Here is a 27,020-nt window from a genome sequence, read left to right on the forward strand (position 1 = left end):
CGGGATAACGGCATATGAAAAGAACCCTGTTCATTAAGTGCATACACATTGCTGTTGCCCATAATTATGGCAAGAAACACAGTCAGAGAGTGCAGCTGTCTCATGACAGGACTCAAGACACTCATTTTTTCTGGCCATGCCTTGAGCTATATTAGTTTATCGTTTCACATACGTTCCAGCAAGTGTCTCCTCCCTCTTTGCTGTCAGCGGCGTAGAGAAATATCGAGACGATTCGAGGCTCAGGACAATGAAATCAGTTCTCACATTGTAGAAGAAGAAGGTGCATGCGGGGTTAAGAAAGGGGACAACAAGTCTCGGGAATGTATGGTATTGGGTCTGTTGTTCAAGCGCATGCTCACTCACACCAGATCCAACTGGACAACCTACAATCAGTCGACTCACAATTCAGTTAGCCATCTTCACTATGTAAGCAGTACTGCCATCAAGTATAGCATTGTAGGCACGGAATTTTGACCACAAAAGCCAGATGTGTTTCATGGTGTCGCATGCATGATCATTAATGATCATTGATAGTGTTCTCATACAGTAATCAAGTCATCCTGATACCGCTTGCCAAGTTTCTTGCGCAATACCCTCCCCCCAAAGTCGTTGTGTGCTTGGTATTAGTGAATCCACATTGGCCGTTTCAAGAAAAATAAGAAATAAAAAGAACAGAAGAGAGACAAAGAACAGAAAAGAGAAAAAGAGAAACAAACGCCCGAAACTGAGTACGCCATCGCCACCGGGTATCATTGTCGAGATCGCCTGCGCTTTGCGTCCCATTCAGTCCCACGCCAACCATTCGTCCCAACGCGGAAGCTCCAGGTCGCCCAAGCCGTATCCATCGTCCTCCTGCTGCGGTAGCGGGCCGTCGTCAAACATTCCCGTCCGGCGTCCCTCCACTGTTGCCTTGGGCGGCGAGGGGATGACGGCAGTCGTCGAGCTGGTCTCGGAGCCGGCCGACACGATGACAGAATCGTCGGTCCAGTAGTCTTCGGCGACGGCGTCGCGGGGGTGTTGTGACACGAAAGTGCCGAAAGGGCCGGCGGGACAGGGCTGGGTGGTGGCGGCCACTTCCGATTCTCGAGAGTCCACGATGGTTCCGTTCTTCGTCCGCTCGGCTTGCATCTTCTCCTGCTCGGCGGCGGCGGTTCCGAGTTGTCGACGGTGAAGGATCTCGGTGGGGCTGGCGGGCAGGTCCATATTGCACATGTGGGAGACGTCGAAGGGGACCTCGGGGTAGGGAGAGTGGCCGCCGCGCTCCTCGTCGTAGATGACGGCGTTGCGGAACTTGCGCATGAGGCAGAGGGTCGTCAGGGTGAAGGCGCAGGTGCTGAGGCTGACGATGACCCAGACGACGATGCCGTGGGGCACGGGGAGCCTGGCGGTAGTGAGGGTGATGAGGGCCGAGGCCGACACGAACGAGTTGATGAGGAAGAACATGGTGATGCTGGCCGAGGCACGGAAGATCTTCTTATCGACGCTGATGCGCTGGTACCAGAAGGTCTGGGGCTTGGCGGAGTGACCGTGTCTCTCGTGGCGGCGGCGGCGGCGGAAGCGGATCTTGAAGAGGCGCGGGCTCGGGCGTCTGGGCTTCTCGTAGTGTTCCATCGGCATGCCATGGATAGGCTGCACGTTCCACTCCGGCTTCTCGACCAGTTCCGGTATTTTGGCGAGGTTGCGTCCAATCTTATTGTACGTGAGGGGCCGAGGGTGGAGTGAGAGGAGCTTTGCGTTCGGATGGCTGGTCTGGAACTCATCCAAGGACTCGGACACGCTGACGTGACCTATGGTGCTGCGTTTTCCGCTAAGGTTGAGGGCTCTGGATGAGCTGGTGATGCTTTGGGAAATGGGTACCATGACCGTGGTTCGAGGAGTAACATTCTGGAAGGGCCACCTCGGGGACGCAGGGACTTTGATGGAGGATGCGAGGTTGGCCAGCGGGTGACGCGGATAGAACATGGACTCTCCATGGACGGTCGAAGGGGTGTCCTCAGGGGTGAGGTCGCCATCCGAGGTCTCCGTGCTGACAGGAGAGGGATGTCTGGGCGTGGACGGGTTGGGAGCAATCCGACGGGTGCTTTTGAGCCCATTCAAGTGGTCAGGGACGTCGTCAATGGTAGAGTCGACGATATCATCTTTCAGAGGTAGCTTGAAGGAAGTGAGCTCCTGAAACGAGGGGTATGCTGTTCCGTGACTGGCGACCGCCGTCGTCTCAGAGCTGAACGAGGCCTGGGGTGGGATTGACATTATTGCCGTTGTTACTGCTGTCGCTGCTCTTACTCAGACTGAAGGCATTCGCGGTAGTGACTGTGGATGAGGGAGTATAAAGAGAGAGGGGTAAGGCGGAGGGGGATTTGTGGAAAAGAGGGGTTGTGAAAGACCGCGGCAAGAGAAGAAAGCAAGACCTTGAGACCCGCAAAGAAAGGAGGCAGTGGGTGAAGGTGAGAAATGTTATCCCATTGTTGATATGAGATGAGATGGGCACGCGATGGCGCGGGATCCTCACAGCTGACCACGCGTGTGCCGCACCCAATCAGCGGCAATCATCTTTGGTGAAATGTCTTTCATGCAGAGGGAAGGAGCAACGGAGGCGTCCTCGGACAGATGAGTAAAGAAATTTTCTATGAAGAAGAGGAACAGCCAAGCACATTTGTTCGGGGTTCTCTCTAGATCACCACACTAGAGTTTGAACCCAAGCCATCTGTGGAATGCTTGGTTGCCAGCAGCAATTAGCCCCCGTTCCAACAACCTCATTCAGGAAATTGAGCTGGAGCTTTTTGTTGATGTCTCAAACGAGATTGCCAAACCCAGTCCCCCGAAGGCAAGGCAAGGCAATCTCCATCAACTTCAGCTTCATGCTGACGGCCGTTCTTGAACCACGTGGCTGGACGAAATCATAACCCAGGGTATTCCACAGCATTAGAAGGAATGTAAGTTTTAGGCCAAGGTGTCAACCAACGGTTCATAATGGAATGAAACATGGAAAACAGTCTCACGAGTTTCTTGATTGGTTGTGTCTAGGTGTTCCTCTGATGCTACCCCCACCTGCGGCCGACTAGAACAGCACAGGTTACCGCAGGTTGCTCTCCATCTCAACGTCGGACTGACCATAGAGAGATACCAGGGTCGCATTGTATACACACACGTCTTATCAACCGCCATGTCGGGCGAATCATCAGGGCAAATATTCTTTTCCACACCCACTCAAAAACTCATAAGTAGATTCGCAAAACAGGTCGAGCGGCAACTTGCCTGAAAAGGCTTGATGATCCCCACTTCCATCATCGGTGAAGTGGAATATAGAACTGCAAGAACTCCCCTGCTTTAGTCCGTCCAAGTCCCACTATGCACCTCCGCCTCGAGGTCTCTGATTGGCAACCAGCATATCCAAACGATGCTCTGCATCGAGCGCCTCATCCTCCTCGTGGATGAATTCGAGTGCCCGGTACCTTCCGAACACCGCCGGAGGCGCACCAGTCGCAGCACTAGAGCCGGCGGGCATGACATGCTGCCTGTTCGCACCAGGACCACCAACGATTGCAACCGGGGCCGCCGTGCCGTCTTGAACTCGGCTAGACAGTCGAGTACTTTGTCGGGCGATCTCTACATCATGCAGTGCGCGCCTCTCGGATTGCTTGGCCATGATAAAGGCCAGCAAGGAACAGATCCAACCCGCCGCGCTGATCGCGATCCAGGCGAACCACTCGGGACCCGCGCCGCCCGTGCTGGCAAAGTAGACGAACAGGGTGATTGAAGCGGCGAGGCTGAGCATCATGAGGACACCAAAGAGCGCTATGATTCGAAAGGTGTTGCGCTTGGCACGGTATCTGCGGCCGACGAGGGGCTCGTGGTCCCCACAGGTTCTAACGTGTTGGAGACCGAGGGCGCAATCGACGAAGCCCAGGAACGTCCTCTTGCGGCCGACCCCGGCCTGAACGGTCTGTTGTTTTTGCTGGGCACGAGGTTTGGAGCTGTTAGGCACTTGGAGGTGGTCGGTGGACTGGGGATGGCTGGAGGGCGACACGCTGCCGCCGGCACCTATCCGGACATCTCTGGAATCGGGGCCCTTGACGCGGATCTCAGGGATGGTGGGCATCGCGCCGCGACTACTGCACAGTCTGACGAGCGACTTCTCTCGGTTTCGAGTAATTGGACCTTTTCCCTTGTTTCGGCCAGGCTCATTCGAACGTGTCTTGAAGCTTGAAGTCTGCTGATCACTCGCCACGGCCGTGAAGCTGTTGATCTGGACACCTTCGTCGCGGCTGGAAGGCGAGGCCATCTAGGTAGGTCAGGTCATCTAATTTACAGAATCTGTTAGTGAGTTCTCTGGAGAGAGTGATCTTGGGTAGGAATAAGAACCAACTCGCCAGGATTATGATCGAAAAGTAGTGACTGTCATGCTCTTGACGTCTTTGTTGTAAGATTGAACAATTCCTTCTGTACTCGTCTTCAAGCCTCGACCTTGTTGGCGCTTGTCTATGTTGTGCTGTTGTGTCGACGCACCAAGAGAAGGACCGAACAATGGTGATGAAAGTGTTTGTGATGCGACATGCCTGATGGCCTCGACATCGACTGGGAATGAACTTCAGCCTGAGCTGAAAGAAGCTGATGTTGTGGATTGAAACGTTTTGTGAAAACAAGTGTAAAGAAACTTCAAACGTTTACAGCCGTGGCAGGCATGGCGAATCTCTAGTCTTGGAACCGCAGTGAGAACTTGAAGCTTGAGAACGAAGGTGTTGTGTAGTGCGGACGCGTTGGAGCAGAAAGACCCTTGATCGCAAGAGCTTTATGGGTCAAGAAAGCCTCCATGATTGCTGAGTAGTGAGTCTGGACTGCATGCATAATGAACTAGAAGTGTGAAGAAACAACAATGGAGAAAATGCAATTTAGCAAAAGGGACTGGCTGAATAGTCAAGGCTTTTGAACAAGCGGCTTGGTGAAACAAAGCCCATGTTGTGGTGAAAGAACTTTGTTGGAATTTCTAGATGTGACAAAAGCTGCTGACTGATCCGATGAGTCTCCGACTTTGTCTAAACACTTCAGAATTTGTTGAGTATTCCATCGCGACGTTAGAAACATTCTGGCTTTCTCATCATCCCCTCTGACACTTCGATACTAGGCTTCACAATAATCTCAAATTGTCAAGGCAAGATGGCCGAGCGGTCTAAGGCGCTAGCTTCAGGTGCTAGTCAAGTAATTGGCGTGGGTTCGAATCCCACTCTTGTCATTATGCTTTGCATCTCGCGGTGTTATTTTTGGTAGCCCAGCTGCATAAAGGCAACATGAGCTTGGTAGACTTGTGTGCTGAGCCCAAAGAAAATTAAGGTTGTTGACAGCCTACTGGATAGAGTGATGTTACGTGTACCTGGCCTGTAGAGGCAACAACGATGTTAGCAACTCCAATCGGTTAACAGTCATGTCGCTGTACTTCCTTGATGGGATGTGGTTGGAGTAAGTCTGAATTGGTTGTATTTGATTATATTTCCATGTGGTCTCTCAAAATCAAGGGACGAATAGGTCGTTGCTTCCATGTCGCATGTTCGGAAAGCGAAACATGCACAAACGCTCCGTTCTTCTGTTTCTATTTATACGAAGCCAGAATGAACTTAGACGCTTTCCCCGCAACCGCATACACTGTAGTCAGGATGTTGCCCCGCGGTATGATGGGGAAGATGCTGGCGTCGCAAACACGCAGGTTGCTCGTCCCCTTCACCCGCAAATCGGCATCCACAACACCCCCGCCGAGGCCGTCTTCCGCCATTGCGCATGTCCCACAAGAGTGGTAGTTGGTGGCGCCGTACCTTCGAACCGCGTCTTTTATATCTTCCAACGATCGAAATCCCGCATCGGCAGGGAGACGGTTGCCGGACGCTCTGCGAACAGAGGCCAACATGGGATGCTCGAGCAACCTCTCGATCTGCGCGACATGGCTTGCGAGTATCTCGACATCCAAGTGATGAGGCAGGTACGCGCAGTCTATAGCAGGTTGATCGCGGCAGTCCGAGCTCTTAATATGAGTGGACCATCGACCAAAAGGATGAGCTAGCACGCCTACAACCGTCATGTAGTTACCGGGCACATCATTCACGGGGAACAGTGTACCTCTGCCTTCTGGTCATGAAACCCGTCGCGCTTGCCTCACCCTGGTCGAGGACCATGCGACGGATGAAGTCCCACTGCATCTGCGCGGGTTTATTCCCTACTGGACTCGACTACACAAGGAGTGCTCGCAGATCAGCCTCTTCCGTTGGCGTGTTAAAGAGTTGGAGAGGCCAATAAGCGACATTGTGTAATCGATTGGCTAAGACCTTGCGTCATTCATTATGAGGGCTCGAAAAGACGCTGCTGCTTGAGGGAGAACTTGACTGTCTGGAGATGTACAGAGGCGGACCGGACCTTCTACAACCCAAGACTGCAAGCGGGCATCGCAATCTCATATTTGTGGAATACTCTCAGGAGACATTCGAAGTTTGACATGATAATGTCGACTTGCCGGAAGGCTGGGCCACAAGCAGATATCCGTTTGTAGCGATCAACGTGGTCAGTATTAGTTGGAAATAGATCATTAGAAAGAACTTGGTCGTTATTTGGCAACTTTGGAGATTTCGGATTTAGATTGGTCAATGTCGCCAGCCCGCAGTTCCTCTCCTGGTGTGGCCTCAAACCATGTTCCAGAGGAGGTATTGAGTATGGTGCCCATTTGAGGAACCACTCTGCAGGGTACTATTCACTGACCGCTCTCCTTGGCATGCATTGGGTAAGCCTTCATCCTTCAAATGCCTACTTCGTCTTCATTGTCAGCGGCGTCAGCTTCGATGGCCTCGCTTCTTATTGAGCCTTGTTCGGAAAACGTGGAAAGCTCTCGTGCAGGCCGCTTCTTGTGGTTGGTCAATTCGCGCACTTGCTCCAGCAGTTGGGTCCAGTCCATCGCCTTGGTTGTCGGTTGGACTTTGTAGCAGACTTCTGAGTTAGACTGTTCCACCGAGTGGAACAAGATACACGTCAACCCATGGAGTATTCATCTCCCTCGACGCAGAGACGTATGAATTCGACGTACGCGGCAAATTCCATCGGTGTTGCGAAATGATAATGAAATTGTTCTTGAGCTATGCTAGCTACAGTTATTCTTTAGTGTCTGGATGGATTTCGGGGGTTATTTTCGGGATAGGTTGAGATTTCCCTGCTCAAATGAGGGCATTGATAGAAAGTGCATTTCGACTCTGCGACTGCACATTTGCGAGAAATAAGACGACAGGATAGTTATAAAAACTAATTATCGTTCTTGCTGATATACGTACTTCATTAAAAGCTACTGCTGGTCGGCCGGCCGGCCGTCTTCCTTGTAACCATCTGCTGCGGCAAGCTCACCTGTTGCTATGTCATGTGTCCATCAAAGGGAGACCAGTGGGAGACAGGCCAATCCATATTGGACATAGTGAAGGGGGATTTAAGAGTAGGTACTTCTGACCACGTATAAGCAGGCTAACTTAATAAAGGTGACTGTCTCAGATAAAAAATGCTGGTTTTGAATGTGTTTCAGACTGTGGGATTGACTTGAAATAACGTTTTAACCCCTGGAAATACTACGGCGTGTGGGTGCCGACTTACCGGCCTAAGCGTGGCTGACTTCTGGAATTGCTAGCCTTATAGCTCTGTATGCTTTTGCGTATAACAATGTAACGGTCTGGAGGGACGATTAGTGATATTAATAGCTCCCTGAAATAACGAACAACTACTATAGTCCAATTGTACCTAGATTTCAGTTGTATATAAAAATATATAAAAGGATGAGCTGTTACTTTAATAAATAAAAGCCGCCATCTCCAATGGTTTACCTCCCTCTGAATTATCTATCCTCCTTCTATAAATCAATCAATTGATTCAACACTCATATATTCTATTGCTATCTGCTCTTTAGTCAAAGTCTTTATTGCATCAAGATGAAGGCTACTTTCGCTGTAACCGCGCTCTTTGCAACGCTGGCTGTAGCGCAGTCGAATTCTACATTTCTGTGTATGGACATCGGTAACAACGTGATTCAAACCGCTAGTCTCTGCGAAGGTCCTGGTAGTAAAGAACTAGGCAAGGGAGTAAGTCTAACCAGTACACTTCCCATTTCAAGGGATATATGCTAATCCATATATAGATTTGTTGTATTACTAGTGCGGAAGGGGAGGCCAACTTCGATATTGCATGCGATGATGCAAACGGTACAACGCAGAAGACAGGTGAATCCTGTAGTTTTTAAGCTTTCTTCCAATATATTTTGAGTTCTACCTTCTTCGCATTGATGCGTTGTGACCAGGATATGTTACGGAACTACTGAGCAGAGCAATAGCTTCTCTCGTTTGAGGATTGCTATAGCTATCTCTCAAACGCAGGATATGGTCAATATACTGCCATGATAACGCAATCTGTCACTGTGATAGTGGTAAGGTAAGTCAATCGGGGCACGCCGGTTTCTCACCTACATTCCACAAACATACCAGTCGCGATGCCCCGGCCAGTCGCCCATGGTAGTAAGGTATGTCGAGTGAGGCACGCCAGCTTTATACTCACGTTCCACATATGCAATAGTTATTCTTCTTAACTGCGTTCTAAAGCCATCAGCTTGTTTATGGGTAGATAAGGGTAGATTATTTAGTAGGACGTACTGATCTTCTGACTATTGAGCTAGTACGGGAATAAATAGAAGCATTAATGGAATAGGGCAAGTGGATGCATTTGAGTACTACTCAGTGCTTCTTGTTTACGTAGAGTTTGAAACAGCAAAGACAGTGTGATATGACTTAGCTTGTACTAGTGTAAATAGAGGCTTTATCATCATATAATACCCGAGAATCTTGTTAAAGTAATAATTCGTATTCACTGAATTTGCAGTCAGGTCAGCGGCCAGCGAATACCCGGTCTGTTGTGTTGTAGTTTCTGCGCAAGCCCAAGATAATATGCATCAGCGAGACCGCGCCAGAGTAGCAACAAAATAGAGGCTTGACGTCGTCAAGTACCGGCTGACTATGTGGCTAATGGAGTATCGTTCACACAGCTAATTACTCATTTCTGACAGGTAGTTGAGTGACTGGGCACCGGATTGATGTAGGTGGCTACAGTGGCAGCCAGGAAAACTCCATGAAATTAGACTTAGTGCTAAAGGACTACAGCGTCGCTTGCGAGGGCTTATAAATACAGGGGCTTAAAAAATGCAGGGAAAATTAGTATCCTTGATACGAGTCATCACAAAAAAAACCCCGTTCTTTGAACAGCTTATGACCTTGACACACCGAATCCGTTGCGTGGCCTGCCCTTGGTTGAAGCTGTAGTAAGTTCTGAAAAGTCCTCTCGCGCAATACATTTGCTGATTTTCTTGAGCGACCGATCACTGGGTGACTGAGGCCGGGGGTTTCCTTTTTTCTTTTCATTTTTCATCTTACCCCTGAAAGCTTATTAAGCTCTGAACGCACGCGCGGGGTTCCTGCAGTGAGGTTCTCAAGTCTCTTCCCAATCACTCTCCATCACGTCACGCTCGACTTCAAGTGCCAAGATGAGTGCCAAGATGGAGACGATACCAGATCCGCAAGATCTCCCACTAGACCCACGCCTCCCTGGACAACACCCTCGATACTCACGCGACAACATTGTTAACTCCCTGGCGGCTTTTTATCGTAGCTTGCCTCATGTTGACCCGTCTCTGGTGCGTCGCGCTCCATCGGGTGGCTGGCCAGAAATCACCACCAAATCGCTTGCCGCAGCTGGGATGCGGCCTTTGGCCGAACGGGCCGTCGATTTGATCAGACACTTGCCCTATATCGACGGCAACCCCCTTTGGATCACCCCCGAGACATTCCCAATCAACTACTGTACCGCTGTGGCGCTGCTCTCTACTACCGGGGTGTACAAGCCCAAATGGGTGAACCTTCTGTCTCACGATCTTCGGTCGTTTAATGATGGATTTCCGCCTTGGGTAATTCAGCTTACTATAAGCGTGAATAGAGATGGTGACATTTGGCTTTTGGATACTATGGACGGCACAGTAACCAAATACATCGTCACTGGGGCTGTTTATCCCGAGCCGGTAGGGCGATATGACGAGGGCGATCCACGGATGTGGAGAGAAACGTTATGTGATGATGTAACTCTTCCACTGGAATTATGGTTGGAGGGAATACTCGAAAAGTACAGGAATCTGTTGTGGTTTGGTATCCCCCGCCACAACTCCCCAGGCGTCCTTTGGCGTGATAATGAGGGATGGGGTAAGGAAATACAGGTATGTCGCATCATTCGCAGCCAAGCAGAACCCACCCCGCTGACTTGTGGTTAAGGAAATTGAAGAGATTATGCTCCAAAGTGGATGGCCGGAACATTATAATGGCACAGAAGGCCGCAAAAAGTTAGAGGAATGGCTGAGGCAAGCGGACATATAACACATAAATAATGGGTGGTGCAAGCACAAGCAGAGGCAATAATGAGAAATTGATTAGGACTTGAAACTAAATCGTGAGTACGATTATATTAAACCCCAGTATGCACGGGGATATTAGAGTCAAAGTACCGTCCTGGTTGACTCGGGGGCAGGGCTTGAATGCCGTTGTGCTCCGAGACAGCCGTCGGCTCCGGTGCCGGCGCTTCCGCCGGCGAGTTGGCTGCCTTCCGCGCCTTGTCCCTGAAGTCCCTGGCCACATACTTCAGCTTCTCGATTTCTCGCGAGCAGCTGTCATCCGCACACTCGTCGAGCCTGAGGTGATTACGCACTTCCTCAGGAGTCGCTACCCGCGTCGAGTTGGCGCCCTCCAGCACCAGTCCCGCTGGCTCAACCCAGCGTTTTCTCGCAGGACCATTGGGCCACGTGTCTCTCAAATCCGCCTCCTCCTCGTTACCTGGTCTCTCAAACCATTTATCCGAATTCAGAAGGGCATAGCCTGGGTGCTTCTTTCCGTTGATCGTCGGTACGCAGATGTTGTCCGCGACACCGTAGTCGTTGGAGTTATCAGGAAGTCCAGCAAAGTCCAGCTCCCAAACCAGCCGCGAGAGGGCGATCTTTGTCAAATGCCATTCAACGGGGACTTTGGCATCGGGGTCAACGATGGTTGTGGTTGTGTGCACCACCGAGGCTGCCGGCGGTTGGCCGCATTTGTTGAAGATCTTTCCCGCTTCGCGATTGTCGACCGCGTCAAGGTAGCGAACCATTTGCCCGTCCACAGCAGGAGGTTTCGCACTAAGAAGCCTGTAAACCTCCCGGTCGGCAGGGACGATCATATCTCTGAGGATGTCGTACCCGTCATTCACGGGTGCCATCACCGCCGGCGGGTACTCGTCTGGGGAGCATCCATTGGGCGCGTTGATCACGGGATCCCAGAGGTCCGTCGCACGCTGCTCGTCGAAAACCTTTGTGATCGGACGCTTCTTGGTGTCAACCTTTCGGTAAGGGCAGGTGATGGTCTTGTACTGCGGATAGTTGTCGACGATGGACTTGTAATTCTTGCAAGCTTCGGGGTACACGCCACCGCCGCCGGCGCACGGAATTAGGTGTCCGCCATTCGGCAGCATTCTCGTAGCAGCCACGATTTCGCTGGTCCGGTGCGATGTCATTACACGTTTCCGTCTCTTGCAAGGTCTACCGTCGTCTGCCCGCTTGACATTGGAGTCGCAAGAAGATGTCTTTGCTGGTGTCTGGTAGCTGCTGTTAGCATTATGTTAAAGATCCGTAGGACACGAAAGAATCAGCATACATGACTGGACTTGGGCGGCCGGGATACAGTCTTGGATGGTCTGTCGAATGTCACGGAGTGCTCTTTTCCGAACACCTTGAAAATAGCTTTGCCTTCTTTCTCAATGCCACTGGTACACAGTTGAATCAGGGCCGGCGTCGCGGCAATTTCAGCGATGTCCAAAATTTCGCCTTGGTAATATCATTAGCTCCAGGTCTTCAGTGAAAAGATCGGGAACGTGAGCGCCAGAACTTACCAATAATCGGAATTGCAGCTTCAATTAACTCCAAAGGAGCCAAAAGAGCCGGAATGGCAACACGACAAAAGGCCTTTGCAGCGATATCGAGAGCTGCCTGTTCTGCAGCTTCTTCGGCTAGCTCCTCGGCCTTCTCCTTCGCTTCCTCTTCGAGCTCTTCTTTTGTCGGAGCAGATTCGAAGCCTTTGCAGCAGTAGCTCTGTATACCACCAGTACACGTCTGGTCGCCATTCTTGCTGTGGTTGTTTGTGTCCTGCAGGATCTCGGTCTCTTCGTCGTCACAGCCACCCATGCACGACAGACCCAAGCCCCGATAACCCCGCCACTTGCAAGTCCCAATGGTCGTACCATCATCACAGCAGAGTGTGCGATATTGGTTCTTATCACAGCGGTCACTGGTAGAGAGCATACCGGGTTGGCCATTCATTTGGGTGACAGGGTTCGTACCCTTCTTGCAGCTTGCTCCGCAGTCCGATGTATAACAAGAGACGCCGGCAGCAAGGCCTTGGGCCATTTCTTGTGCGTCTTGTTGCTGACCAGTAGTGACTCCAGATGCTGGCGCCAAGCCGTTATCCTCGCCTTGATCTCGCTGATCCATGGCCCAGACCTTACAGACTTGATCAGCTTGGGTATCACTTGAAGTACTGTAAGAAAACACTCACCATGGTGCCTCCCAAGCATCGGGAGTTGGCGAACTTGCGCTTCTGTTCAAACGTATCATCGTCGTCGTATGATACCCATTGGTTGTCATCCCAGGTGATCCACTTCACCATGGCTTCTTTATCCCAGACAGGCTTGAGGTCATTGTAGTCAATGACCTCGTTAATTTCTTGTAGGGTCAAGATGCCCGACGCATTCGAACATAGACCAGGTTGGGCACCACCAGAAAACTGACACACACCATTCGGCTTGTTACAGGATGGATCAGAGAGAGTGAAGCTACGTCCGTACCATCCAAGCCCCAAAATAACCTTGGCAGGCTTGACTCCCGCCCTCCAAAGAAGATCGAGGCCCATGTCAATCTCAGTAACATTGGTGTGAGGTGCGAGATAAGGCCCAACAAACTTGGACGCAGCGTCCCAGGTTCCGTGCACTCCCCAGCAAAGTTAGCGGCAGGTCTGAAGGCTCGAATTTATAAATCAAGTGTAACTCACAGTCGTAAGCCATAAAGTTGAACCAGTCGACGTTTGCCTGGATGGATTCGAGGTCAAAATGCTGGAGATACCAGTACGACGTCGGCAGCGTCATTGATATTCCGTAGCGGGAGCCTGACATGCGTAAGTGAACCTGATACGACATAATTGGCATGAAAATTCTGGAAGAAGCACTCACCAAACGCGGCCCTGAGCTCCTTGGTTAGTAGGGCGTAGTTTTTCTTGTCTGCCGTAACGCCGCCTCTGTCGTCGGCTTGGGGGTACTCCCAATCAAGATCAACACCATCAAAGCCGTACTGCAAGTGGATTGTGGTTCATCAGCTTCCGAAAAGATGGGCCGCAGAAAAGATGTCCCAATCGAATGCAGGCTCAGACTTACGTGTTCCATGAAATCAATCAAGCCCGAAATGAACTTTTTCCTGTTCTCGGCCGTGCTTGTCATGTCGCTAAATGCCGTTCGAGTTGGCCCTGGATCCGTGAAGGACCAGCCGCCGACAGAGATCCATGCTTCTAGCCCGGCATTGTTATTTTTCAGTGCCGTAAACCGACTGTACAGCTTTCCGGTCTCCGTGTCCATGGGTGCAATTTGGAATGTCTTGGGATCGAAGAATGCAAAAGCAAAGTTGATGTGGGAGAAGCCGTTCAGGTTGAGATCCTCCGGCGAGACTGCCTGACAACTGCGAGTGTTTGACCATGCCTCATAGTAGCCAATTGTCCGCTTGGAGACGGAATTGCCTGAGCAGGATGGTCTTGTGACATTGCCGCAACCACCAAATTCTTTTTGGCAACCTTTGCCACAAAAGTCACTTGTAGAACCACAGAACCTAGGCGAGTTTCCATGAGATAACGAGCCCATGATGGTGAGAAATGAAGATTCATCAACTCACCCAAATTCAGAACAGCACACACCAAGTGGGCATTCTTGGGAGCCATCTTTGCCGTATTGTCCGCACTGAGCTTTTGCATCACAGTTGGAGGTGCAGTTACCCTTGCCACACTCCGTTGGTGAGTAGCCACACAGGCCGTTGGTACCGCAGCATGCTGCATTCTCACATGGAGTGTCTGCGTTGCATGTGCCAGTTGGAAGAGCTCGTCCAGTAAGGAGTTGTGGAATAGAAGAGATTGTGTAAGGAGTGATAGGCGCATCTTGAAGAAGATGAGCATTATTGGAGTCCAAAGGAACTGCTGATATGAGGAAAGGAATGACTGCCGCAAGGGCGTAAACATAAATGAGTGGAAACATCACCGCGGCCTTGGACGACTCGCTAGACTGATGGGTGACTACAAGTGAGTGAAGTTCGAGGGCAAGACGGCAGCCTCCAGACACAAATATGATCACTTTGCGAGAATGAGACCAGCATATCCAACTTTGGGAACTGGTTTATCGTTGACAAACAGGCAACAGCGTCGACGCGGTATGCTCGCTTCCAGACCGTAACAGGTCGCAGGGATTATGATCCCATCTCGTGTTGACTCATTTGGCTCAAAGTGTAGGCAAATTTAAGTTACTGCATATTGTTCAATTGATAGTTACTAGCGTATGCTGAAAACCACGATCTCGGCTCCTTTCGCCAGCTTAGGAAAAGTCCCTTACCAGGTTGATTCTGGCTGATATCAAAGAGCCCACCAGGTTTGTAACAAAATGCTGCATAGTAAACTACACTACCTCCCGCCCTGCTTCCACGACTATCCCGCTTTTATTACACAACCGCAAGTGGGGGGGAAAGCGAAAAGGCTGCATAGTGTTGTGGTGTAGCACATTTCGGGCCTAGTCAGGCGTAGTTGATCATGGTAAGCTCATTTAAGCCCCTGGCCCCTGTCACAAAAGCTTACCTCAACTTGGCTACGCTTGGCTCCTCGGCAAAAAAATGCCGCTGACGTGTGTCGATTTTTGATCCATATGACCAAATGGCTGTGCTGCAGGTTGCAGAACGGCATCGGGCCGTCCTGCTTATTTGGGTTAAGCATTTGAGGCGACTCCTTTTCTTTGCAGATCGAGAAGCAGAAGGCCTAGGCTGCTCCGTTCCACCTCACCCGCCTAGGATCCGAAGAAGGGCCGTACGTAGATCATCGTGAAAAACGGCGGCTAAATGTCAAAGTACGTGGCGTTAGATTTTGACAAGGAATCAAGCCTTGCAAACACCACCTCCTGTCTCGTGCATTCCGTCAATATCCCTGGCGCCAATATTGCACGGCCAGAGCCTAGATAGACTTGTCCCTTGTAGGCTCCATACTATGTAAGCAAAGGCTGCAGCCTAATCCGACTCCACGTGAACCTCCGGGGTCTTTGGTCAGATTAATTTCCGGTTTTGTGACAGCTAGGTTGGTGTCAGTGGTATTGACGAAACCTACGAGCCTGCTGGTAAAGAACCGTCTTCTTCTCCATCTGCGGGACGACTTAGTGGCATGTCCGCATGATCCATATACCAAAGGACTCGCCCATGAGGCGAGCTGCAAGACAAATTCTACGCTCGCTCCTTCTTCATCAGCAAAAGGCCAGCTACTCCATGCATATATTTCATCATGGAGAGTCACTCATTTAGGCTTCTACTTACTGCGTTTTGTTTTGTTCAAGCATGTTACGCTTTCAATCTTTACCCAGCCATCAATGGTGACAAATTGGCCAAGTCACTGAACGTCACATCAGACTGTGTTGCGGCGCTGTAAGTATCTTGGCGCAAACAGAATCCTGCCGTTTTCCAAAACTGACGCACGGGAAAGAAACCAAACAATATCAAAATGCGATCAGACGTTACTGCAGATGACGATGAACCTGGAGAACTACTGGTGGACAGACGATAACCTCACGGCCATCTGTGACTCTGGTTGTGCCCAAGCTGTTGGTTCTTGGAACTACAATGCTTCTGACCCCTGCTACGAGCAGACCTTTACGGCATACGGGAAGCTCGTCCCCATTTGGACAGTCACTGAGCGTGTTGTCGACAATCTCAGATTCGCCTGTCTAGAATCTCGGTACAAACACATCATAAAGCTATCCAAAGATATGTAGTGCTGATTGTCTGCAAGGTCTGAGAACTACAGTTACTGTCTTACTGAGTCTCAGGAGTGGGTTGGCGCCGATGTATTGCGAGTCGACTGTAATGCCAACCCCTCGGATCCCACCTGCGGCGGGAACGCCACGGATATCCCCGAAGCGAATATTCGCATGGCAAACCTGTACGAAGATGACATTGTAAGCTCAGCCTCTCGGTCGAAGGAACGCTGGGTTCATCCCGTACTGACATATAGATAGTTGTGCAGCGATTGCTTCATCAATCAGCTTTACACACGCGTCACGTCGATCTTCCTGCCGGATACCGACCATTCGGACTACCTTGTAGACCAGCTCTTTGACATACAAGATGTCTGTAACATCACCATCCCGGACTTCACGGTAAGATTGCCCTGGGATTACGATGTTGCGGATCCCCTGTCTTCTATTGACTTGGGATCCCCGACGACTGCCATGCCCACTGCCACCATTTCCGCACCTGCTGCCACAACAACATGCGTCGGCCAAACAATAGGCTCCGCTGGCGCATCCAAGAGAGACGGGGGTCTGGATTGGTTCAAGAGATCTACTCCTGAGTTGGGGCCCATACATGCCTCTTATTGTGATGACTTGTCTTCCCAATATGGTGTGAGTACTGGAGCACTTCAGTGGTTTACCAATAGCGATACCTGTGCCGTCTCTGGCTCAGTTTGTGTGCCTCAACGGTGCATATTGCAAAGGGTCGGAAAGAACGAAACTTGGTAAGCACCCGAAACGCCAATATGAGGATCATCTGCCACTTCGTTGAGCAAAGGGAACTTACAACTTTTCGTTACAGTGAGAGCATTGCGGCATCCATTGGTGGGGGAACTACAATTGTACAGTTTAAGAAGTGGAACACGTATATCCTCGGACTTTGTGACAGTCTTATGGAGGGCCAATATGTCTGCGTTAGGTACGAGACGTAAGCAGCTGCTCCCGGACGCCGGTTGAACTGACGAGTCGTATTCGGCAGCTCTCCTGGTGTCAACGCCACATACACTCTGCCTGCACCGCCCTTAGGCACAGCGGCCAATGCAGGAAACCAACAGCGAGGTGGTGCTGGGGGTATTGTGACGGCAACAACTACCGCAACAGACATTGTCAACCCAGTTTCTGGAGGCGCAGCCCCCAGTCCAACCCAAGATGGGCTCGCCACGAACGTACGTCGAGCCCCTATCAATCTAATCACCACACCAGACTAACTCACTCTGATGATCGCAGTGCAACAACTACGCCAGTGCCACAGCCGGAGATGGCTGTGAAGCGTTTGCCACACGTAACTCGATTGCGCCAAGTCAGTTATACGAATGGAACCCAGTACTAGGCACAGCTGGATCCGAGTGCTCGACCGCCCTCTGGGCCAGTGAGTACTATTGCATTGGCACTCGAAAGCCAACCACGACTTCGGCCGTGACTGCACCCGGCCCAACACAAACAGGAATAACGAAGAACTGCAACAAGTTTTCAGAAGCGGCCTCCGGCGACACTTGCAGCGCATTTGCCTCTCGCAACGGCATCACTCTTGCTCAGCTCTACGGGTGGAACAGTGTCCTGGGGAGCAACGGCGAGAACTGCGCGGGGTCCATGTGGGCTCAGGAGTATTACTGTGTCGGTGTTTCTGGGTCATCATCGGCGCCAACCACGACGAACCCAGCCACCACGGCAGGTCCAACGACGAAGACGGGAGTAACGGCGCCTGGTCCTACGCAGACCGGCATCGTGTCAAGCTGCTCCAAGTTTGCCGAGGCGCCGAGCGGAGTGGTCTGCGGCGACTTTGCAAGCAGCAACGGCATTTCGACAGACCAGTTGTACTCCTGGAACACAGTTCTCGGCACCGACGGAGAAAACTGTGCGTCTTCTATGTGGGCCAGCGAGTACTACTGCGTCGGCATCACCGTGGCGGCTCCGGGTCCAACTCAAGCTGGTATCGACTCCAACTGTGCTAGATATGCCGAAGCACCTTCGGGCGCCACTTGCACTGACTTTGCAAAGTCCAACGGAATTACTTTAGCTCACTTGTACGCATGGAATCCGGTTTTGGGGAAGAACGGGGAAAATTGCGCGTCGTCGATGTGGGCACAGGAATACTACTGCATCAGCGTCACAAAATAGGGTTTGTGTTTGGATCTACACAGCAAAGACAGAACACTATGTCGGCGATGTTTCCGCGCAGTTTCTATTTCGCTTTTTCAATGCGTGTATGCCGAGCAATCCCACATAAGTTCCGAGCTGTTAGGGTTTCTCAATCAGATGAGGCACTTGCCGCCATTGGCTTGTTTTTATATTTTGCTCATCTCAGTGCAAACTGACTGGCCTTTCACGGCACTTTGCCGTGCTGCCATCTATATTCAAGTCTAGGTTAGTCGCTGCAACCGTTCGTTCTAATAATAGTGGTTGCGATGAGGCCAGTTGAGATCCGTTCGTGGAGCGACGCCATGTTGATTTCTCAAGCCACAGGCGCAACAGTCGTTAATCATAAGTTTTGATAGCACTGTGCATTGGATACTTGCAGACATAGGTCGGAACATTCTCTTTTGCTTTTTTCCTCTCTTGACTGTTTGTCCTTCCTTCCTCTTCCATCACAGCTTCTTTCCTTACTCCTTTCCTATATGGGCCGGGCTTCATGCTACTCGCTCAACTAACCTCAATTGTTTGGTTGAACTAGTAAGTCATCAACATTCCAACAAGATGCACTTCTGCACTCGAATCTCAGCTCAATCAACGTCAGGTTATATGCACACAGATATATATACATTCCGAACGATTATGCTACTACTTAAATTATAACTTCACATTGCTGACCTCAAACGTCTGCACCATCTTGGTCTCGAACCACGACCAGAACTTGCTCCCGTTCATTATCGTGTCGTCCGTCTCCTGCACGTACCGGTCCCCGCTGCCGACCTGCGTCCGCCAGCGCGTCACCTTGGCGCCGTCGGTCGACGGCTGCGAGAAGCTGCTGAGGTCGAAGTTGAGGTACTGCGCGTCGCCCCAGTTGATGGCGACGATGATCAGCTTGGACTGCGCCGCGTCGTACGCCGCCACGACGTTGTCCGAGCCGCCGTCCAGGATGCGCATGCCCTCGCGGATGTGCCGCGCGAACTGCGCCAGCACGAAGTATTTCTGGTTCGCCGACCCGACCGTGCCGGCATCGTTGTTGGCGTCGATGAGGCCCCAGCCGCCCCCGTCGAGCACCTGCCAGTACACCCACCCTGTGGGCTGCAGCCACCGGAAGTCGAGGATGAGGTTGCTGACGAGCATCTCGCCCGTCGCGTCCGACTCGCCGTACTCGCTGTTCCATATCCGCAGGCCCTGCGCCGACGCGAGGGAGTACACCTTGTCGCGCTGGCCGCCGCCGTACTGGTACCCGTGGACGTTGACGCGGCTCATCTCGCTGAGCGCCTCGCCGCTGAGGCCTTGGAGCGTCGACACCGCCTGGTCGTAGTACGACTCATCCGACGCCGAGACAGAAATGTTGTTAAGGCCGCGGTTGTCGAGCTCCGTCCGGAGCGCGTTAATAATGGTCGACTGGGTGGTGACGTCAATGTGGCACCCCTCCTGCGTGCCGTTGGCATCCCACCAGTCGGCCGACGGCTCGTTAAACGGCTCAACCGACTCATAAGTGATGCCCCAGTTGTCTTTGGCGTACTTGGCGATCGTGGCCATGTAGACAGCATGCTGCTGGAGGTTCCAGGACTGGATGTTCTCGGTGCCGTCCGCCGCCCCCGACGGGTTGTGGTTGTATGTCATCCACCACATGGGCGAGTTGGAGAAGAGCTCGAAGTGGTTGGCCCCGCGGCTCTGGGCCTTCTGCATCATCGTCCGCTGGTTCACGTCGACGTCCCACCGCCAGCTGGCCGAGGTCGGGTCCGCGCTGTTCCAGTCGATCCAGTGGCCCTCTATCTGCCGTGAAGGTATCATGTTGGGCGAGACCACCATGCTAAGGCTCCCGATGCTGTTCCAGCTGGAGGCGCCGGCGTTGTGTCGCACGATATTAAGGCCCAAGCCGGGCAGGTTTGCGCCTCCGAACGAGGTCGTGTTGGTCGTGAAGAAGATGTCGGCGAGGTCGTCACGGGTGCCGAAGCGGGCCGCCCACCACGCGAGGGAGGTGCCCCATCCCTCCCACGTCCCGCGGTAGGATGTCGGGTCGATGGTGGTCGTAGTGTCGGCTGCGGCGGGCGAGACAGAAGCCAGGCCAATGGCCACGGCCGCGAGAGACTTGAGCTGCATACTAGGGGTGTCTGTGAAGAACCGGAGTCTGCTGCTGCTGCTGCTGCTGCTGCCGCTGCCGCTGCTGCTGCCGCTCTTGCGGTCCTCGAGGAGCCGTGGAAGAGTGCCGCCCCTTATACCATGCTCTCATGGACAACGCAGGCAGGCAGGCAGGCAGGTGGTAATATCCACGGCATTGATGACGGAGCAGGGGCGCTTAATTCGGAAGTGGCATGCTGGGGTCGCTTCGCAGGCGAGGAGGGTGAGCGGACCGCCTGTGAACTACGGATACTCTGTAGTGGCGGCTCAAGCCCACGCAGCATCGTCGGCACCGGCTCCAGAGCTAAAAAATGATATCTGGCCTTGCGTCTGATCATGACGGCGATTCCTCTGTATCGGGAAATTCAAAAGTGCGACCCTCGTGGCCAAATGGACCCATTTTCATGGTTAGGTTGCATTGAGCTCGCAATCAACTTGTGGCAGGTATCCGCACTGGATATTGCCAATAATCGGACGGGGGCGCAGGCCAAGACACCCGACCATCATTTCCTTGGTCTCATGATTGGTGGTCAATGATATTGCAGGGGTGAAGCAAAGCGGCTTCCGCATACGGATCAAGGGTATGCATAGTGTTAAGCTACCTAGCCTGGAACCACTCTTCGGCGTATAAACCTGCGCAAGGAATGCATTATGTCCAATGATGCTATCCAGAGACCGCACTTTCGCAGCTTCGGCATCCTAAGCGGTAGCGATCCTCCAAAGTCGATATAGGCTATAGCATCCATCCCGCCCGCCGAGTCATAGTACCTACGTACGCCACCGACTCAAGCGCACGCTACCGACTCAGGCTCGCGATCCCGATTCAGGCGCACGCCAATCCACACCAGGATCCGCGCATATGCGATCCAATAGTGTACCTGTGCCCCGAGCCCCTCGACGCTTGGACATACTTATTGCGTATGCCACGCGGTCCGCATCGTATCTTAAAATGCGGGGGAAAGGGGTCATGCGATGCGACTTGCAGCAGTGAGTGGAGTAGGTAATCTGTAACGGGCTCATGCATTCGCTCTGGTACCCACAAATCCTGTCATCAAACCTGAGGGGACATTGGGCATAGCACAATGCACGTGTTCGGGTTCACTTGGACAACTGCATCAATGACATTGTTAGCTTGGTCCGGTTCAAATGGATAGGGAGACTATGGCTAACAACTAGCGTAAAGGTAGGGCAAGCGTTTGTGCGGCCCCTTGGTCCGGAGCCGTGGCGCATAAGCCACCAGCGAGCTTGATTGGCCGTCTGATCATACAGTTAGATGGACACAAAACTTGTTTGAACAGCAAGAAGAAGATTATTAAGACGTACCTCTGCTTGGCCTTGATTAAACCCACAGACAGGAAAGCGAACTACCCTAGTAGTCCCCTTTTGGAAGACCCCAGATGTGATCAACGACGAGATCTTTTAGTAGGCGTCTCGGGAACTCCGGCAGGATCAGTAGCTCGTGGCATGGCGTTCCGTATACCCCGAACAAGGGTAGATTGGCTGCCGGCATCCGAAGTAGCCAGCGAAGTGGTCGGCGTCTCGTCCGGACGAATGCGGCGAACCGTTGCAGGAGAACGATCAGAGACGGTTCCCGGGTCCGTCCGAGTTCCCAAAGCCAGAACCGGTTTCGGGCACGTCGCCGCAGCGGCCTGGTCATCTTTCTTCTGTCTCGCAGCGGCTTCCTTCTTCCGTGCCGCCTCCATCTTGCGCCTCAACGCCGGCAGTGTCTCTCGGTCAATGACCTCGAAGATCCAAAATAGCCGTCTCGTCTCCGCGTACCAGTTCTCCTTGTCCGTCTCGGCCTTCTCAACGGCCGCCAGAAGCTCGGGGATTTTCTCGGGCGGGTAAGGCACGTGTCTCGGCGGGTTGCCGCTCTGGATTCTCTCGTCGTCCTCGACCGCGCGCACGAGGCGTCTATTTGTGGCGTCGACGGCGGCGTCGAGAATTTCCGCGGTGGCGCTCTCGTCTCGCGTGAGGTGCTCGAACAAGTCGCGGGCGCGCTTGTACTCGGCTCTGGTTTCTTTGATCTCGGCAGCGACCGAGCGGATCTCCCGGGCAGCCTCTTGCAGGATGGTAAGCTTGGGCTTGGGGGGCGCAGAGCGACGACGATTGACTGGTGCCTTGGTTGGGGTTGAGGGCGCCGAGGAGAAGCTCGACGACGATCCACCCTCCAAGTCGGGGGACTTGGGTCGGGGGGCGCTCAACAGGTCGATGGGGATGGGAGTATCGTTCCGCGGAGTGGTCTTATCGACAAAAGGGTCGGTGGAATATTGATCTAGATCCATTGTCGACGACGTGAGGGCAGACATCTTGTTTTGGGGAGTCTGCTGGTTGCGCTTGTAAGCTTGTGATTTGCCATGGGACATGGGATTGGGCATACCTCGTCAAACTCTTCCTCTTCTTCGTCGCTATCAACTTCTCCGCAAGATGAAGAAGAAAAGTCGCCTTGGTATGCAATGTCGGCCTGTTTGTTGCTGTCGAATGAGTTGGGTATAGGAGATGCTGTGTACCGAAACTCGGTAGAAGCAAATGGCAGGCTACCGCTCAGAGTGGCAGCGGTATCAGATACTCGGGCCCCGACCGAAAGCTTGGATGATTGAGGCAATACGTTTGAATGCGGCGAGCTTTGTCGGGAACGAATGGTTTTCCCGGCTGAGGTGATTGAGCTGTTCGAGGAAGCAGGAGCCTCGGGGAGGAGACTTGGTCTAACAGCCACACTTCCGTCACTTCCTCCACCACCGACGCCCTTGACTCTTCCCGACCTAACCATTGTATCAATACCTTCACCTGCTATCCAAATCAGCAAAAGAAGTCTGCCAAGTTTCCGCTTCAAGAGATAGACTCGCGACAGGGCTGAAATTAGCTTACTTGCAATGTTGAGTACCGTAAATAGCGAATACTAGCGGGGTGATTGCGCAACGTCGTCAGCAAGCTCGAATACCGAATGATTCAAGAATCAAGGATAAAACTTGTCGAGGGAAGGCCAAAAGTCAAGTCGTTAGTTTAAAGAAGGAACTTCAAAGCCACCTTTCTAAATCAAGAAGGGTTCTTATGCCTCTCAAACGATCTCGACCCGGTGAATCTACAGTGACTTCCCGTCTGGTATCCCGGTTATGGCCTTAATACAGTGAATAAAATTGTGAGACTCTGTTCGAAGGTGGGAACAGTTCCATTCAACAGTATGAGGGTTGTGAGTTGGCCAATCTGAAGTTCCTTCTCCTCTTCACTTGACTATTCGATGACTGTTTTTAGGAACCTTTCTCTGGACGAATTCTTGCTTAAAGATACGGTATTGTCTTTGGAAAACCACTTTTTCAAGTTCAAAATACAACAAGAAACCAAGGCAGGTTTTGTATGTTTCCCTGGGACCTTTGCACCGTCAAGTAGCTATCATAACTGCTGTGGGATACATATAGTTGACGCCACCTTTGAAGACAGTGCGAAAATTGAGAGGTGAATATGTATTAGCTAGCAATGAGTACATCCTAGGCCACATATGTTGTGGAATCTTCAGTTGTGCTTTCTATATCTACTATCGAGCAAGGTCTTCTCACTCTATTCTGTTGAGAACGTCTGCAGCCTACCCTGTGTAATTCTGGCCTTTTACTTCAGAGGAAAACAATCTCTTTGTTAAACACCTGTGGCTGATGGAAGCTGTTTCTGCGTACCATTTGTAACCAAAGATCCGCGCAGTTCATTGATCTGTGAAAGACGGAGCAGAAGTGATCATTCTGGTCTCATTTGCCTCACAGTTTGACCGCAGTTCCTCCGATGGGTATCAGGGAATCAATTGGAATGCTTTCGTCTAGTTCTCACCCGCCTCATTTGCTAGCCCTCATTATTCCTTCCTCATCTGCTGCGATATCGTTCATCCTTCACCTCCACCAACCACCATCCTCTTTGGCCAAATTTTGATGAACAGAAACTTGCTTCATCTAGTACTATCCCTTCTTCTTCGCCACCACCTCTAGTAAGCTCAGACCGAAATACATTTTACAAATAGTATTGCCAGAAGAGATCTCGTAAGTACGTATATCAACTCGTTTCGTGCGGCCGATCATGCAGCTGACTTCGTCCCAAGGATGGCTCCCCGTCTCGATAAGATGATCCTCGACGCCCTCGAGGAAGTCGCCAATAAGTCCCGCAAACCCATCGATGAGGTTCTGCGCGACACGCAGACGATCATCGAGAACAACATTGTCAAAGAGGAACCGGCTGCTGTGGACGAGGCCCTCGCTCAGGCTGCGCCGGTCGCTACCCCTGTCAAGACCGCCAACAAGGCCGCTGCGAAGACCACAGCGAAGACATCTGCTCCAAAGGCTTCTGCTCCCGCGCCAGCTGTCGCCGAGGCCTCTGCTCCCGCTAACAAGCGCTCCGCTCAGAAGCCTCTGGTATCTGCGGTCAAGCGGGCCGCCCCCAAGGTCAAGGCTCCTGCCTCCGACTCGGACACCGTTCCCGACGAGCCTGTGGCCAACCCTGCGAGCCAAGGCAACGCCAACCAGTTTCCTTGCGAATTCTCCGCTTGCTCCAGAGTCTTTCATCACAAGAGCTCGCGTAACCGCGTGAGTATTCCGGCCAAAGCACGTGGTGTCAGCGTGAGTAATGTCTGACAGAGGCGCAGCACTACAAGCTCAACCACAACGGCCAGAGACCTTGAAGGGGCAGGTGCCACGAGAGGCAAAGAGAACATAGTATGAATTCAGATGACGATGGCCCTGAATGGTAAGCTGATACGTACAATCTTGTTGTCTCAAAGTCGTCTAACACATCACCCATAGGAGGCCAGCGAGACGATAGCTATTGCCTGTGCTCCATTCAGTAACCCCCTGCATCCGCATACCATCAATGACTTTGCATGGAGGATGATTTCTTGGAGTTCTTTTTGCGTTTATCAATATTCTGACTCGACTTGAGTGCTGAAAGTAGGCTAGTCCAGTGACTTTAGGCCACATCATCCACACTTCGCCTTAATTATACATTAGAAGACTCGACTACAAATACAACCTTGTTACCCAGAATTCGCTCATTGAGACACTGTAGGGCCAAGACATACGTTTCTGTTATATTCAGGCAATTGAATTGACTAAGCAATAATAGCCGGGTTATCCAAATCAGTGAATGCTGCCCTCGTGTAGTGGACTGTTTCTTCGTCTAACAGTGTTACTAGCGAGCATATCTGCAATGTCTCTAGGCCGACAAGCCAGGCCAATTAGCAAAATACCAGGTTGAAACTACCATTTACTTAATTTGCCTTCGATACTCGTGGTAATTCTCGAATTCAGCAACGGCAGCACAGGTACAATGGCGCCAGAGCAATACGTTGCCACCCACACTTCGGATCCCGAATCTTCCGTTGTGGACGTGCAGTTGCAGACTCCCGACGTGACTTTTGCCATGGCCAAGCCTATAGCCCCAGGCCTGGACCGACCCAAGAGAACTCCGCTTTCCACGTCTCGCCCACCTCGATCTGCAGCGGCCACTGATGGCGGTATTGTTAATCTGGAGCCGAAGCCGGAGAGGCGATGTGGAAAGCTGGGCGCAAAAGTCTGGCCATGCTTTGTCCTCGGCTGCCGCACGACCGGCACGGGGATCTATTCCCTCAGGAGAGTAAGTTGCCCAAGTCCGCATCTGTCAAAATTTTTCACTGTGCTGAGTTTTCAAACAACATCTATGTAGATCCCGTAATCTTACACTGAAAGCATCCGAGGTCCGCAAGCGTGTGACTGTTCTGAAGGCTGGCAAGGCCGACAAAGAGCAGCAGAACAGCTGCAAAGTCGACGCTACCAAGACGCGGGTTGATACCAAATAGATGCGCTATGGGAGGAGACGTCAGACACTCATATTGCCATTGGCGGACGACCTCGTTTTGCGACATCTGTTGAGGGTGGTGTACCATCAGAGAAGATACTGAACGCTATTTTAGGTGGAGGGTGGAGGATTGCGGCTTCCAAGCGGGAAATTTCTTGGCTTCACAATCGAAACTTTATTCAACCCAGTAATTTAGGGTGTGGTCAAATGAATCAAACAGAGGCTTGAAAATGCCGGAGAGCAACAAAGCCGGGAAAGTAAGTCTTCGGGGAGAATTTGTCCATGACAGTAACAAACGGATCGTAGCAAAAGCATACACAAATCAGTAGTGCACTCATAACTCAGCGCCATTATGTGCTGCAAATCTTAATACTTAAGTTCTTGGTCAACTCAACAATGCCTGTCTTTGGTGTCTGCGGTTTGTCACACAAACCGAGCAATTACCACTTCTGGTGAATTATGATCCGGCTCTGATGTCTTGAAAACCTCACCGTACATCATTCCATTTACATATGATGAGCCAATAACATGAAATGCCCCGTCTCGTCCTTCAACGGGCCTTATCACCAAGGGCGTCTGGACAGATGGAATGATACATATCAAATCGCCGGGCTTGACCAAGGGGGTACTTGTTCCACTAGAATTGTTTAGCAAGAGAATAGAAGCCAAAGTTTCAGAGTCTAACACCATTCGAGAAATGTTCGCACATACCAATACCCCTTCCTCGTGGTGAAGAACCTGTCGCCTTGTATGCTGCTCGCCGTACGTTGTACGAACGGTATAAAGTGAGTCTCGGCCGAAGCCCACTGCCTGAG

General features: G+C 51.8%; 9 protein-coding genes and 1 non-coding gene across 10 annotated transcripts; 4 read left to right on the forward strand and 6 right to left on the reverse strand.

Moving 5' to 3' along the window:
• Window positions 1-783: 783 nt before the first annotated feature.
• On the reverse strand, window positions 784-2,250 carry GLRG_11077 (uncharacterized protein; the record flags this gene model as incomplete). Its single annotated transcript, XM_008101715.1, has 1 exon — window positions 784-2,250. One exon carries the CDS (start codon window positions 2,248-2,250, stop codon window positions 784-786), a length of 1,467 nt encoding a protein of 488 aa, XP_008099906.1.
• Window positions 2,251-3,346: 1,096 nt separating this feature from the next.
• Window positions 3,347-4,282, reverse strand: GLRG_11078 (uncharacterized protein; the record flags this gene model as incomplete). Its single annotated transcript, XM_008101716.1, has 1 exon — window positions 3,347-4,282. The coding sequence occupies one exon, from the start codon at window positions 4,280-4,282 to the stop codon at window positions 3,347-3,349; it is 936 nt and encodes a 311-aa protein (XP_008099907.1).
• An 866-nt stretch (window positions 4,283-5,148) lies between these two features.
• GLRG_13279 lies at window positions 5,149-5,230 on the forward strand. The gene has a single exon. It is a non-coding gene; the product is annotated as a tRNA-Leu (tRNA).
• Window positions 5,231-5,584: 354 nt separating this feature from the next.
• GLRG_11079 (uncharacterized protein) lies at window positions 5,585-5,764 on the reverse strand (the record flags this gene model as incomplete). The annotated part of the gene is made up of 1 exon (XM_008101717.1): window positions 5,585-5,764. One exon carries the CDS (start codon window positions 5,762-5,764, stop codon window positions 5,585-5,587), a length of 180 nt encoding a protein of 59 aa, XP_008099908.1.
• A 4,745-nt stretch (window positions 5,765-10,509) lies between these two features.
• Window positions 10,510-14,279, reverse strand: GLRG_11080 (glycosyl hydrolase family 18; the record flags this gene model as incomplete). Its single annotated transcript, XM_008101718.1, has 8 exons — window positions 10,510-11,667; window positions 11,727-11,896; window positions 11,962-12,568; window positions 12,624-13,054; window positions 13,116-13,229; window positions 13,294-13,411; window positions 13,495-13,904; window positions 14,003-14,279. The coding sequence occupies 8 exons, from the start codon at window positions 14,277-14,279 to the stop codon at window positions 10,510-10,512; spliced, it is 3,285 nt and encodes a 1,094-aa protein (XP_008099909.1).
• Window positions 14,280-17,049: 2,770 nt separating this feature from the next.
• On the forward strand, window positions 17,050-18,261 carry GLRG_11081 (LysM domain-containing protein; the record flags this gene model as incomplete). The annotated part of the gene is made up of 3 exons (XM_008101719.1): window positions 17,050-17,062; window positions 17,170-17,309; window positions 17,371-18,261. The coding sequence occupies 3 exons, from the start codon at window positions 17,050-17,052 to the stop codon at window positions 18,259-18,261; spliced, it is 1,044 nt and encodes a 347-aa protein (XP_008099910.1).
• Window positions 18,262-18,930: 669 nt separating this feature from the next.
• GLRG_11082 (endo-beta-1,6-galactanase) lies at window positions 18,931-20,379 on the reverse strand (the record flags this gene model as incomplete). Its single annotated transcript, XM_008101720.1, has 1 exon — window positions 18,931-20,379. The coding sequence occupies one exon, from the start codon at window positions 20,377-20,379 to the stop codon at window positions 18,931-18,933; it is 1,449 nt and encodes a 482-aa protein (XP_008099911.1).
• Window positions 20,380-21,800: 1,421 nt separating this feature from the next.
• On the reverse strand, window positions 21,801-22,706 carry GLRG_11083 (uncharacterized protein; the record flags this gene model as incomplete). The annotated part of the gene is made up of 1 exon (XM_008101721.1): window positions 21,801-22,706. The coding sequence occupies one exon, from the start codon at window positions 22,704-22,706 to the stop codon at window positions 21,801-21,803; it is 906 nt and encodes a 301-aa protein (XP_008099912.1).
• Window positions 22,707-24,479: 1,773 nt separating this feature from the next.
• Window positions 24,480-25,007, forward strand: GLRG_11084 (uncharacterized protein; the record flags this gene model as incomplete). Its single annotated transcript, XM_008101722.1, has 1 exon — window positions 24,480-25,007. The coding sequence occupies one exon, from the start codon at window positions 24,480-24,482 to the stop codon at window positions 25,005-25,007; it is 528 nt and encodes a 175-aa protein (XP_008099913.1).
• A 691-nt stretch (window positions 25,008-25,698) lies between these two features.
• GLRG_11085 (uncharacterized protein) lies at window positions 25,699-26,206 on the forward strand (the record flags this gene model as incomplete). Its single annotated transcript, XM_008101723.1, has 2 exons — window positions 25,699-26,004; window positions 26,105-26,206. 2 exons carry the CDS (start codon window positions 25,699-25,701, stop codon window positions 26,204-26,206), a joined length of 408 nt encoding a protein of 135 aa, XP_008099914.1.
• Window positions 26,207-27,020: the final 814 nt, after the last annotated feature.

This window comes from Colletotrichum graminicola, assembly GCF_000149035.1.
Source record: "Colletotrichum graminicola M1.001 genomic scaffold supercont1.72, whole genome shotgun sequence".
Classification (NCBI taxonomy): Eukaryota; Fungi; Ascomycota; class Sordariomycetes; order Glomerellales; family Glomerellaceae; genus Colletotrichum; species Colletotrichum graminicola.